The 14,463-nt window shown below is 43.4% G+C and overlaps 1 protein-coding gene across 1 annotated transcript in view; it reads right to left on the bottom strand.

Annotated features, from left to right (window-relative positions):
• The window catches only part of col7a1 (collagen type VII alpha 1 chain), a 90,158-nt gene extending 75,900 nt beyond the window's left edge, over positions 1 to 14,258 (bottom strand). The window contains exons 1-9 of the mRNA XM_023954728.1: positions 13,900 to 14,258; positions 2,730 to 2,802; positions 1,979 to 2,159; positions 1,741 to 1,897; positions 1,576 to 1,669; positions 1,326 to 1,484; positions 1,082 to 1,239; positions 658 to 787; positions 455 to 574 (exon numbers count right to left, since the gene is read on the bottom strand). Coding sequence (XP_023810496.1) covers positions 455 to 574; positions 658 to 787; positions 1,082 to 1,239; positions 1,326 to 1,484; positions 1,576 to 1,669; positions 1,741 to 1,897; positions 1,979 to 2,159; positions 2,730 to 2,793 — 1,063 coding nt within the window. The 5' untranslated portion in view covers positions 2,794 to 2,802; positions 13,900 to 14,258. The remainder of the gene's footprint in view (positions 1 to 454; positions 575 to 657; positions 788 to 1,081; positions 1,240 to 1,325; positions 1,485 to 1,575; positions 1,670 to 1,740; positions 1,898 to 1,978; positions 2,160 to 2,729; positions 2,803 to 13,899) is intronic.
• Between the last annotated feature and the right edge of the window lie 205 nt (positions 14,259 to 14,463).

Here is a 14,463-nt window from a genome sequence, read left to right as displayed (position 1 = left end):
AGTCTTCAGAAATGCAAGAATTCAATTGCCAACAGTTCATAATGCACTCAGATATACTCTTGGTTGGAATCATTCCAGAGACGGTAAAGGTGAATATTTTATGTAACGATTAAAGCTGAGAAATAATAATTCTTACCTAAAGCCAATACCTGAGGGGAGCTAAGTGTTAGAGAAAGTTCACGTTCATCAAACTCAAGCCAAACTGCTAAACATTCTTGACCTGGTTCCAACTTGCCACAAGAATTTCTTTGAGCATTTAGTGTTTAATGTGATATGTTTCCTTCTTCCGTCGAGACCAGTTACAGAATAATGTAGACTAAACAACAGATCCTGTTCATCTCTTGGATGATGTAATGCTTTTTGAAGCCCAAATGTACAACATGAAGGAGAGCCGGAGAAAGGCAAGACACAATCTGACAAACAGAGAGAATTAACCATGGAGATGGAGCCTGACCTCGTGGTCCATACGTGAGTCTGTACCCCTGAACAGGCGATGAAGGCTGATCCCAGCCCACAGAAAGAGAGAAGAAGTCCGCCTGAATGAGACGAAAGTTGAAAACACTTGGCAAGGACCCTGTTTGGTGATAAAAAATGGAAACATGGTGGGTTAAGACTGATGTCCTGAATTGACAGTATCCTCTATCACTAAAGGCTCACTCGTTCGTTGTTTGGCAGAAGTAGACTCTCCCACGCTGTTGGGGTACTGGGCAATGACGGTGACCAGATAGTCTGTTCCTGATCTCAGCTCACGAGCAGCAAACGTCCTTTGACTGGCAGAAACAGTCTCCTGCAAAAGATGTGAAGGGTGTGTGATTAAAAGTTGGCAAAGCTTTGACATTTTTCTGTAAGCGTCTCACTTTATGCCTGCCAGTGCACAAGGAAATTCAGGCTGCCATGCTTTAATCTCTGCAGTGTCTACAAAGGGAGGATCCACCCAAGAGACATGTTTATACTTAACCTTAATACATGTTTCTCTCAAAGAAAAGATTGGCTTTGGCACCTAAAACTACACCAACCCCCTTTGGTCAGATTGTGCTGCTTCCTGTCTCTGTGTGGTGCAACAAAATCCTTCTGGACTCACCTGGCGCAGTTCGGCTATGATTGGCTGACCCAAACCAGAGAGTGGCACATACTGAACCACATAGCTGTTCACAGGGCCCCTGGCAGGACTCCAACGAAACCGGAGAGAATCGGACGTCTGCGCTGTGAACTGAATGTTGGATGGACCAGAAAAAGCCTCTAACAGGAATACAATTAAAAAGCAGTATTACAATTCAACTGAATCACATGAGTGACTTAACTGTAACTAATGTAAGCACACATACCATCGCTGGCATAGTCCCCTCCTGCTACCGAACACACTTGAGGGCTGACAGCAGGAATAAGTGTACGGAGAAGTTTAAAGTCCCCAACAAAAGAGGTGAAGTCGCTGCTGGGGTCAGAAGAGATCTGAGCCAACTCACTCTTATCTGCGTTTTTAATGCCTGAAAAGCAAATAAGTTAGCACAAAAAACATTTTCGAATCCAGACTCATTAACAGATAAAGCAGAGGGACAAAACAAAAACAGAACTCACCAACGGCAAAAACCTTCACTCCCAGACTGCGCAGCTTCTGTGCTGGCTCCTGCACAAGGTCCTGGGATTTTCCATCCGTGATTAGAATAGTAATCTGAAAATTAAGAGGATCAATAATTAGAATTTGCAATTTGAACTGTGTTTAATAATACATGACTAGCAAACCTTTGGGACATCACGACTGTTAGCAGTGTTAAAGAAGTTATCAGCAACAAACTTCAGCCCAGCTCCGGTTCGAGTGTTTCCGCCTTTATAGTTCAGTTTCTGCACCGCGTTGACAAGTTCAGTTCCATTTGGATATGTACTGAAGGTAAACTCAACCCTGCAAAACAGAGTAGAAGAATTTGACTGTTTTATTTTATTATTCTAAAATAATGTTAGATTCAGTAATCGCGACAATCACCTTGGTTGGTCGCTGTACTGCACAACCCCAAACCGAATCCCTGACTCACTAACAGAGCCGGCAAATGGCTTTGTAATACCAGCCATGAAGTCCTTGATTAACTCGAAGTTTCCTCGACCAATGCTGGCAGAACCGTCAACCAGAAACATAATATCTGCTGCTTTGACATTGTTGCAGCTGCCTGTAAAATAATAGACAATGCACAAAAATATTGTTTTATTCAAAATGTTAACAGGTTAAAAAGCTGTTAAATAGAATTTGATGTGCAGGACAAGAATGCAGATTTTTAAATGATGTTCAAGTTGGTGCTGCGTGACTTAATTTTCAGAACAACTGGAAATGAGGATGTTTACTTTGTAAATTTAAAAAAACATGAGGATCTTCAGGACAAAAATAACAATAACTGTATATCACTCTTTTATTTCGGCTGAAGTTTGTACCAAAAACAGGTTGGCTGAGCAATTTTTTCCATTGTTGAATCAGGAGAACAGCTTGTGAAGTGCATTAGTGCCAAAACCATAATTAGATATTTAAGCTTAAAAACCTCAAATATCTACTGTAATTATATGGTTCTTAGTTTTAGAAGTGAGGAGACTTTGGTAAAGGCAGAAACATAACAATAAAATAAATGAGGGCAATGAAGCACATTTTAATCTTATCTAAATCTGTAATGCATACAATAGAAGAGGAACTGCAGTTAAAATTAAGATTACATTGGGATTTCAGTAAAAACACATAGTATGAACGTTACCCTGAGATTCAGCAGGTTTCATAACAGACAGCAGGACAGTCAAAGGAAAAGCCCAGATCCACATCTTCACAACCTGAACAGAAAAAAGTTAAGTTCTGATACTTTATGTCAAACCAACATAAAACAAGACAAGTTTTTATCTTGTAAAATAAAAAGGAGTAAGGCAGGGGCCAGCCGCCCCCGCCCAGGAGGAGGGCACCCAGGAGAAAAGGGAGCCCACAAGGGGTGTTGTAAACTTGGCCCGACCAGACTCTGCCACCATTGGAAATTTGGCGAGGCCCAGCACTCAGGGGCAAGGACCAGAACCCACACCACAGGGACACGGACACCCCGGGCTCAGGTGTGATGTGATCCCCGGCTTCTGGCCTTGCCAGAGAGCTCAGGGATCCTTCTCTCTGCGTGAAAAGAGCACTGCCGGGCCCAGAAAACCAGCACCCAGGGGACAAGGCCACCGTTGCCAAGGGCCCAGTACCCCCTACCAGGGATAGGGTAGGGGACACCTTCCTTGCAAAATGCGTGTGTGTTTGTGAGGGTGTGTGTGTGCATGTATGTGTGTTTATGTTGGAATGAATATTTGGAGGAGTAAAGGGTGTGTGTACTAAGGGGTGCTGATGTAACCACATATTCAATGAAATGCTGAAATCCCTCATTTCTGCTGTAGTTACTGCCATTGAAACTGGCTGTCTCTTTTTTATCTTATTTGGAATTTTTGATTCATCTGTAGTCTGTTTGTAATTTCCTTCACAGCCACTTCACTGCTTTTTTTTACCACAGAATGAAGGAGTCATTGTTCCTGTCTGTACCTGCTCTGAGTCATTCGACTTCTTTGATATTACGCTGCTCAAATTTTCCAAGTCTGTCTAAAGGAACCTGGTGATCTCTAATTACATTAGTCAACATTGGCTTTAAGCTGTTTATCATCTCATTGAATTGTTGCCTTAAAAAGCGCAGGGGGCTGAGCCAAGTTCAACCCACTTTGGATGATTTTTGTCTTGGAAATATTCAACATGGAAAAGTTTCCAAAAAAGCCATTTTAATCAAATTTGACACAAATGGATTTTATTTTCCTTTTTAGTGTAGATTAAGTTTGATTTATTATTTGTTATTTATGAAAAACATCAGTGATAACCCTTTGAGTAAATTTTATAAATCTTTTTTTTTCCCACTGTCATGAGTTTCTTGATACGAAATTGTGTATTGTAGCCCCCCACTTCAAACAAACATGGAAGTACTGGTAATATAGAAAGACTTTAAGAACTGGTTTTAGGTGACGTTCCTAAAAAAAAAACAGTGATGCTGGACAAGCAAAGCAGCAAGGTAAAACAAAACATTACAAGCTCTCATAAATGTGACAGAGTGTGTTTTGATTCTGTTAATTCAGGGCTCCTTGATGTGTACTGTGACAGCGTGAATGGAAATTCTGATTTCGCACAAAATAACACACTACAATTCGTCACAACACTAAAACAATTAACTCACAACACGAAACAATAACTCACAACACAACAACTCACAACACAACACTTTAACTCACAACTCAATAACTCACAACACGAAACAACAACTCACATCACAACACTTTAACACACAACTCAATAAATCACAACACAAAACAACAACTCACAACACTTTATCTCAAAACGGAAGTATACATGCAACGGAAGTGCTTTTATTCTAAAATTTTCCACTAGCCTAGAACATCAATAATCATGTCTCCAGTCAGGTTTCATAAGATCCGTTCAAAGATTCTCCCGGTAACAGCAGCTTCTCCGTCCGAGAGCCGTCTGTTTATCCGTGTGTTTCTGTGTCTATGTGACCCACTATGAAGGCTCACTGTCCCTCAATAACCCGAGAGGGGAAAATAAAAACAAAAATAAAATTAAAAAGGGGACCCTTTTTATTATTATTATTGTAGCTATATAAATAAGAAAACTATCAGTTTGGTAAAGTTTGAAAGATATTCACAGATTTGGACTTCCAGCTCAATAACTCTTTTGATGAAACTTTCAAATGTGACAGCAAGTATCTCAATCCTTTTGTATTAACACAGAGAGTGAACTAAAAAGGCATTTCTAAAGAAAAAAGATTGTTTTTTTCTGCCTTTTAATGAGAAGTGTTCTCTTCCAGCAGTACATGCAGTCACGCAGCGAGCCGGCAGCCAGGGGACCGTCAACGAAGTGCAAACTCCGAGCAAAGACCATTCTGTAAATATCTATAATCTCTCAAAAACGAATAAAAGAACTCCTATATTGAACTCCTCACAAACATAACTGCAGAACAGGCAACAGGTGTACATCTGGCATGGCTCAGCTTTCATACGAGACCGGGACAAAAACAGGAGGAACGCACCAGAACAAAAAAGGAGAACAGAGACGAGGACAGGATGGTGGTTACCTGCCTCCCAGATCCATGCCACACAGGAGCAAAGTGTGCAAAGTCTACCTGGAAGAGTGAGGATAGGAATGAGCCATCCCCCAAAGAGAATGCGATGCAGCACTTGCAGCGATGGAATTCCACTACAGAGGGCAGAATCTGAAACAACCCTCATGCGGAGTGAAGGCTTTTTTTTAAACTAAATGAAGACTTTTTTTGTACTTCTATACTATGTCACATGATGGCCTTTTTACTAGATTTCTCTTTTATACTTTGTCAATAACACATTGATGAATGCATTGTTACATTAACCCACTTGGAGCTCCAGACATGCTGTGGGACCTCTTGTGGCGCACATTGTGCAGTGCCCAAGGTAGCCACTTGCTACCAAGAAGCACATTGCCATGTGGTTATCAGTCATGTGACTCATTTAATTTGAAAAAAGTGTTTCCATTGCAGTTTGCAAAATATGTCTCTCCGCCTTCAGGTGGAGGACAGGTCTCTGACTGTGGTTTCAGCTTACCGGCCGAACAGCAGTTTGCAGTACCCGGCCTCCTTTGTGTCTCTGGGAGGGGTACTGGATAGTGCCCCAACGGGGGACTTCATTGCCCTTTTGGGGGACTTCAATGCCCACGTGGGCAATGACAGTGGCACCTGGAGGGGCGTGACTTTTAGGAATGGCCTGCCTGATCTAAACCCGAGCTGTGTTTTGTTATTGAACTTCTGTGCTTGTCATAGTTTGTACATAACAATCACCATGTTCGAAGCACAAGGGTGTCCATCAATAAACTTGGCATCAGGACACCCTAGGCAGGAGGTCAATGATCAACTTTGTAGTTGTTTCTGGCAACCTTCCGCCCTGCATCTTGGACACTTGGGTAAACTGATCACTGATCACTACCTGGTGCTGAGTTGGACTCGCTGGCGGGGCAGGAGGCCGGAAAGCTGAAGAAAGAGTCCTACCTGGCCCGGCTGGCTTGTGGGACTCCACAGGTAGCCAACAGGTATCAGCAGTCTAAGAGAGCTGCTGCGGGACTGTTACGGAGGCAAATACCCGGTCCTAAGGAGTTTGGTGAGGCCATGGAGAAGGACTATCGGTTGGCCTTGAAGAGATTCTGGCAAATCATCCGGCACCTCAGAAGGGTAAAGCAGTTTTCTACAGGCACCGTTATCAGTGGAGGTGGGGAGCTGTTGACTTCAACTGGGGACATTGTCGGGCGCCTTCTTTTAAGTAAGCAGAAAACGAGGACTTTGGGATGAGGCTGTATATCAACCAAGTTGAAGTCACTGGTGTAGTCAATGAGCTCCTCCGTGGCAAGGCTCCGGGAGTGGACGAAGTTTACCCTTAGTACCTCAAGTCTCTGGATGCTGTGGAAGTGTCTTTGCTGACAAGTCTCTGCAGCATGGCATGGCAGTTGGGTACTGTACCACTGGATTGGCAGACAGGGGTGGTGGTTCCCCTTTTCAAAAAGGGGAACCGGAGGGTGTGTTCCAACTACCGGGGAATCACACTCCTCAGCCTCCCTCTGAAAATCCATATCAGGGTACTGGAGAGGACAGTCCAGCCGATAGTTGAACCTCAGATCCAGGAACAACAGTGCAGTTTCCGTCCTGGCAGTGGGACAGTGGACCAGCTCTACACCATCTTTAGGGTGCTGGAGGGATCGAGTTCGCCCATCTAGTCCATTTATTTTTGTGGATTTGGAGAAGGCATTCGACCGCGTCCACCGTGGTATCCTGTGGAGGGTGCTCTGGGAGTATGGGGTCAGGGGAGCCTTACTGAGGACCATCCGGTCTCTGTATGACCGGAGCAAGAGCTTGGTTTGCATAGCCGGCGGTAATTCAGACTTGTTCCTTGTGCACGTTGGACTCCGGCAGGGCTGCCCTTTGTCAACGGTTCTGTTAATAGTTTTTATGGACAGAATTTCTAGGCGCAGCCAGGGGCCGCAGGGGGTCTGGTTTGGGGACACAGGATTTCCTCTCTGCTCTTTGCAGATGATGTTGTCCTGTTGGCTTCCGCAAGCCAGGACCTCCATTGACCAGAGAAAGGTAGTTTGCTATCTCTCGGTGGGTGGAGTGTCCCAGCCCAAGGTGGAGGAGTTTATATATCTTGGGGTGTTGTTCACGAGTGAGGGAAGACCAGAGAGTGAGACTGACTGGAGCAGCGTCCGTAGTTCTGCAGTTGCTGTACCGGTTTTTACCGGTCGATCTTCGTTCCAATACCCACCTATGGTCATGAGCTCTGGGTCATGACCGAAAGAACGAGGTCCTGAAAACAAGCGGCTGAAATGAGCTTTCCTTCGTTGGGTGGCTGGGTGCTCCCTTAGAGATAGGGTGAGAAACTCGGTCACTCACGGAGAGCTCGGAGTAGGACCGCTTCTCCTCCACATCGAAAGGAGCCAGTTGAGGTGGCTTGGGCATCTAGTCCGGATCCCTCCTGGGCAACTCCTGGGGAGGTGTTCTGGGCATGTCCCACTGGGCAGAGCCCCTAGGGAAGACCCAGGACATGGTGGCCTGGGAACTAGGGATGGGTACCGAGCCCCGGTATTGAACGAGCCCCGGGGCAACATTCTTCAAGACCGCAGTATCGTTAAGATCTGACCTCAACGGTTCTGCTATCGGTACTGGAGAAGTTGCATATTTTTGTGTCCCACAAGATATAAACATTATCTGCCATATTTAACTCACCAAGTCAGTCAACTTTCCGTTAATTAATGATGATATTAATTTCGCTATTCTCGCTGAAGAGGAGAGGTCTGTCTGGCTACGAGGGCGGGGCTGTTGTTCAGACAGTATGAAGCGCGTCAGGTAGAGCTAGCAGGCAGGAGGAAGAGACTAGCGTGAACACGCGGTGGAAGCCTGTCTGCAGCTTTGAACGCCGATCAGAGTCTGTTACGGGACGGAAAGTTTTTCTAAAAAGACAGTTAGTTGCGATCTCATAGGGGACACGTGAGCGCCCCCCAAAAAAATCATTTTTCCCCCTAGACTAAGACCACCCATTTCCGCATAAAATTAATGAAATTTGCGTCAGGGCGCCCCTACTATCCTGTCACCTTGCTGCTACGATGACCGTATGTTGCGCTGTCTGGGGGGGGGTTGCACGCGGGGGAAAACAACGAACAGATAGAATGGCGAGGGAGGGTCTTAGACTCACTGCTTATGATTCCAGACCTGCTTCCTAATAAAAAACAGTTGTCATCCATAAAATTAATATTATTTATTGGGTGGACTGGATTAAAAAATAAACAAATAACTAAATAAATAGAAAGGAGTCTGCATCAAAGTGAATTTGTTTCCATCAACTCACTCATCTTAACTCTGGGTGTTTGACAGACAGAAAAGTCCATTCAAGGTTGTGGAAAATGGACAAAAGATCAAAGGAAACATCATGCTCATAAATAATAAAAATAATGAAATTAAATGATTAAGTAAATATCCTGACTGCATTTTGAATCAATACAAGTATTGCCAAATGAACTATCTCGATAAATATGCGACATATATATGTTGCGGCTCCCTGTGCTTTTATCTCATTGAGAAACTGATCCAAATGGCTCTTTGAGAGGTACAGGTTGTTGCAGAAGCCTGCTCTAGCACATCTACATACATTCCAGGTTTGTATTGTAACATTATCATGTATAAAGTAAAATGTTTTGTTAAAAAAACAATGTTGTTGCATAATGAGGAAATAAAACACTTTATGTTCTTAACTTGTTATTTATTTATTTATTTTTCGTCCTCAAAAAGTATCGATAAGAGTATCGTTAAAATACCGGATCGATAAGCAGTATCAATAAGATTAGTAGTACTGTTAAAATCTTAACAATACCCATCCCTACTGGGAACGCCTCGGGGTCCCCCCAGAGGAGCTGGAGAAAGTGCCCAGGGCAAAGGGAGTCTGGGCATCTTTGCTTTGACCCCGTCCTGGATACGCGGAGGAAGATAGATGGATGGATGTAAATTAATTATAAAATATCTATTTCTGTCTCCACCAACAGGAACACTAATACATTTACTATTTTTGTTTTCTTTTCTGCTCATACATTTAATATTGTTTGTTTGCATCAAAAGCGTGTGATCATGTGTGATTGTCTCTCCTGAGTTTGTTTTCGCTTTCTTGGACGGCTCAGGATAGTTTTAACGCAATCTATTGGTACCTTTTGTGACATACACTGTCGAAATCACATAATTTCTATCTCTATCACAGTGCATCAATATCAAAAAGCAAACGTCTTTCTTGAATATTCTTAAGGGGTCAAAATTGGTTCAGATTTTAGGCTTCATCTCTGCTTCAGCATCAAACATTTTAGCAGTGATTTTTTTTCCCACTTCCACTGACGTTGCCATTATTTGACTGTTACAGTAAAATTTCTTGCCTTCAGCTCGTTACTTCTGGTCAAATTTGTTTTCCTGAGTTATGTCCCCCCAGAGTGATATGAAGTAGGGATGCTTGAAATGTTAAACCATTATAAACCTCTTGTTTATAGCTTGAAATATTGCTTCTTGAAGCCTACACCCATATTGCACAAAGAGAAATAATGACATCTTGCAATATTATAATTTTCCCAACTTATTTTTAGTGGCTTTTCTCTGGGTATTCTAAATACTCCCACGGTCCAAAAACAATTGTGGAAGGTTGGGTGGGGATTTTAAACTGCCCTTAGAGATGACTGAGAGGGTTGTGGTCCTGGAGAAGGCTGGAATGGACAGCCTACCTCACCCCACCCAATCGCCCCATCGTTGGAAATTAGCAGCTTCAGAAAATGGACGTCTGACCTAAAACGTTTTTATGAAAGAATAAACTCGCAGTAGATGGAGAGCATTTTTCTCAAGATGTCTTTGCATCTGTTCCTGGTTTTTAAATGTCTGGAAGACAGATGCCGGATTCATAGACAATATCACGTGTGTCTTATCTGGGGTGCTCTTTGATACAAAAAGCATGTTTACAAAAAGTGTCAAAAGTAGTGACCAAAACTTCCACTTTTTTCTATTTTTGCTGAAGCTTTGCACTTTGATGAGGGAAATTTCTTTACGTGATCTGACTTTTACACCCATATGTTTATAAAACAAAACAGCTGTTGAGCCAAACCTTCTGATCTACTCTGGAGATTGATGGTTACACTAAGCCTGCCAGTGAGAGATCGTACAAGTTCATAACCTCAATAATGTTTTGGGGGGTCTGAAAGACAACAGCAGCCTACAATCCTTCTCTGTGAGATGAGAATCCAATGAACAGGCTGGTGTTATGAGACGCTGACCAGAACCAGACTGAAGTCTGGAGAGCCAACATCGGAAGAAGAGCACATGAAAGACAGATGTAATCCACGTTGACGGGCCGGATGACACTCAGAGAAACCACTGAACCTCATTAAAAAAGTTAGATATAATTATTAAGTTCATTATGACATCAGCTGGATTTTAACTCAACATTGATTTCCTTTAATAGAAGAAAAAGTATGACTTAGTGTCTAACTTAATGTTAAGCTTTCTTTTATGGTGGGATCATATGTTTTAAGACTCACTCCAATGGTCACTCCTTTTTGGTGTTTTATCCATGTTCTTGTGGTATCTTCCTCATGATGGAGGACACATATAAAGAAAATTAAGCTAAATTTGCATTTTGTTTATTCAGGATGTGGTGAATGGTGAATCAGGAGCAGATGAAAAAACTGCCGTTTGAAAGAGACCTCATGTGACCTAGAAAATATGCTGGGCGGGCCCAAAGATCCCTGCTCTGTGCAACAGGAAGGGTAAGGGAAGTGGGGTTGTAATGCATCAAGGGTCCTGCCCACAACTCAAATTTTAAAATTTTTAATGAACTCCTGCTGCTCTACAGATACTATGGTGACACATGTTTTTGGATTTGGGCAAAAAACAGCATAAACATAATTAAAAGACTATATAGACCAAAAGATGATTGTAGTGGGTCTTTCATATCAGCTATCAGGAAACTGCAACCGTTCTCTGCAAAATTCCTTTGAAATGACCTAATGCTTTATTCCACAAAACACTGAGGAGTGAAAGAAATGTTCTTCTGCAATAAAAATAAAAATATATAAAAAATATTCCTGAATTTTTGTTCTCTTTAAAGAATCAACAAACACCTAACCAACAATTGCAAGCTTTTGTTCCAGTCATGTGCATAAAGCTTAATTGGTTCCAAATGCCCCCCCCCACCCCCACTTCCTTTATTAAATGAAAAGGTTTTCTTGTTAGACCTCCACACCCATTAACTGACCACATCAATGCCTTTCATGGGATTACTTCTTTCCTGTTTATGGTTATTTTATCTTTATTTAGATTTTAAAGTATTTCTGAAGTAGTAAAAACCTAAGAATGGAAAGTGACTGTACTGATCACATCACAGCACATCTATGAGGCTTGATGAGCTGCTTCACATTCAGTAAAGTGGGTTTGGAATTCAGACTCAAACTCCCTTGCTCTCTCCTGGACCAACCGTGGGCCGGTTGGGTGGCCGCCTGAAGGGTGGGGCGGGTCTCCCTTGGGGGGTCCTGGCTCGTACCTGGGGTTGGGGTGGGGGGATGCCCAGAACTCCTGGGTGGTGGTGGGGTGCTCGTCTGGGGCTGTGGGCGCTCTTCTAGGGCGGGGCCCCGCATTGGGCCCTCCCAGTGCGGCGGGGGGGCTGCTCTCCTGGTTGGGCTGGAGCTTGCTCTTTCTGTCCCCCCTGCTCTCTGGTTTTGGGGGCCCCCATGATGGTCCTGCCGGACCTGGCCCGGTTGGCGGATGTGGTCACCCGGGGGGCGGTTGTTCTCTATCTGCTACTGTGTGGGTGTTGTGGGGGTTCTGGCTGTCGCTGCTGCTGTGGCGGGGGTCTTGGTGTGGGGATTATCTGTATTGTGTACGTTGAACATTGTTGGAGCCAACAGGTGTGTTTATAACATTTGAGTGTGTGTGGACAGGCCCCGCCCTCATAGACTTGTATTACATCTGAACCTCACTCTAAAGATTGTAACCATCCAGCAACTTGTTGCTTTATGCTGCTTCATGATTTTACCCCCCCCCCCCCCTTCTATAATCACCCTCCTATACCCCCCCCCCCCCTCTCTAACATCCCTCCCTCTTCTTCCCTCCTTTCCTTTTCCGGTCCAACACAAAAGATTTTCAAATATGATTTTCAAATGAATAAACTTTGGCCTTGATTACAAAAGGGGTTTATTTAGACATACCTCTGGTTTGTAAGAAGATTCATAACCCCTGTTTTTGAAAACATGTCCAACACAACAGTCTTAATTTTGTCCAACCTGGGTCATCCTTGCCGTGCCAATCCCGTAATGCACCATGTTTCTATTTCAGCAACACACTAAGCCATGTATGTAAACATATTCATCCTTCAACCATTTTCTCTGCCTGTTTAAACCTGTTCAAGGTCATATTTCTACATAGCCAACTGCTACCAGTCGATTTAAACCAACCAAAAGGGTTAAAAGATCATAGGAATCGTAACAAAAAAAGTGGAAGAATTAACATGCACCTCTTTTTAGTGAAAGAACAAACTAATTGGGAAGGGAGTTACATTTAATAATTTGACTTTCTGAATTTGGATTGTTTCTGAAAGCTTAGGCTCAAGCATCACAGAGTTGTGGCTTAATAGAGATGCCATTCTCCCAGGGGGGCATCATGGAGCAGGCCCCTGCACAGTGACAGAGGGCAGGACTGCAAACAGGGCCAACTTTCAAAGACCAACATCAGCTCAGGGACTGTTAGTGACACAAGTGAACAAGATCAAAAGAATGTAAGATGACAGAGTTATTTATCCGGGGCTTAAAAACCGCTGTGTCTGAGCTCCCAAATGGCCGCACAAACACATCACAGCTTTCGGCTTTAATGGCTTCAACAACTAAAAACATTTAAAGTCTGAAACATTTAGCAATTTTTCCTGACCCCTCAAAGCAACATGTTCCAAAATAAGCCCTGGTCTGTTACGATATTGCACAACCAACCCGTTACTGGTACCAAAAGCCAGATGGGTTCAAAAAAGTCAAATGTTTATATTGTCAGGCTTTATGAACTTCTTTAGGAGCCCAAATGGACAGGTTTGCCAATTTCCCCTACCTTACAGGCAATTTGGTTACATCTACATAATGAAAAAAAAAAATCTTCTGTTGCAGACAAAAACTAGCAGTAGTCCTCCACAGATGACACATTTGGAAAGCATCCAGATTCATACTCTGCCTGATCAAGTCTGCAAGTAAAGACGGAAGGAGGAGACAAACAAAAGGTGAAGGGGAAGTGCATTATCCTCTAAGTGTTAAGGAACTTTAGAATAACCCCAAAAAGAGGTGGTGGGGGGGAGATCCCCATCCACCGAATTTATAGACATAAAGGAGAAAGTTTAAGGAGGGAGTGAAAATCATTGTTCTTGTGCAGCTCTGCAGGATATCAATGTCCTCTTACCAAATATAGTAAGTTTGGCTGGTGTCAGTAAGTCATGCTTACAGCAGAGAGCTTTGCAAAAGCTGTCATTAATGTTTATATTTCAACACAGTGGCAGATATTCTTTTATATTTTGTAAATATATTAATAACTATGGGTATTTTCTAACTATTTTTCTTAAATTAATTGTCTGAAAATATTGAATTTTTTGTTTCTTAAAGCTATTTGCTGCTGGGAATGCAGAGTAGGGAAGAACACTGCAGGCAGATGTAACATTACTGTGCTCTGATTCAGCAGCTCTGAATGCATGATAAACAGTTGAAGCTGGGCAGGCCAGCAGTCACAGACGGAGCTCACTACGTTCATCCCTGTTCCGCATCTATCAGCTGATGTGTCATCTTACCCGAGGATCTCTCCGCCGTCTCGTCCACAGTCTACCGCTGTTCACCTTTCCACCTGTGGCATAGCCTCAGTTCTCCGTACTCTGTAGGGTCACTCGTTACACCCTCGATCTCCACGGTCCAGCGTCGCAAACTGAAAGGAGTCAGAGAGTCAGGTCCTGCAGCTGCATCCTGCAGAGACGCTTCTGCTGTGTGCCGCTCAGGCTGACTCCTGAGGCTGCCGCCGTGCTTGGAGGGGAAGCTGAGCACAAGCAGCAGAAGAGCAGTCCAGACTTGTTGGGATGCCTGAAGGGGAGTCCTGCTAAGCTCCTTTTGCCGCTGTTTTTTTATTCTCATCCCTCCCAGCTGCTGACTGCATGCAACTGAAGAAGTCTTTTCTTTCAGTAACATAGTTGTTTCTGCAGGCAGGACTTGATTGACTGTCATGTGTTTCCAAGTTTTTGACTTTAAGGTCAGGCCACGTGGTTCTAATTTCTCATGCCATGAAGCCCCCCAACTGCCTTTTGTGTTCAATTAAAATGTGATCTCGGTCTATTAAGTAGTATGATGTATTCTGGTGTGGTAAC

The sequence above is a fragment of the Oryzias latipes genome, chromosome 5 (genome assembly GCF_002234675.1).
Source record: "Oryzias latipes chromosome 5, ASM223467v1".
Lineage (NCBI taxonomy): Eukaryota > Metazoa > Chordata > Actinopteri > Beloniformes > Adrianichthyidae > Oryzias > Oryzias latipes.
The sequence above is the reverse complement of the archived record's forward strand: the minus strand, read 5'-3'. Positions and strand labels throughout refer to the sequence as shown.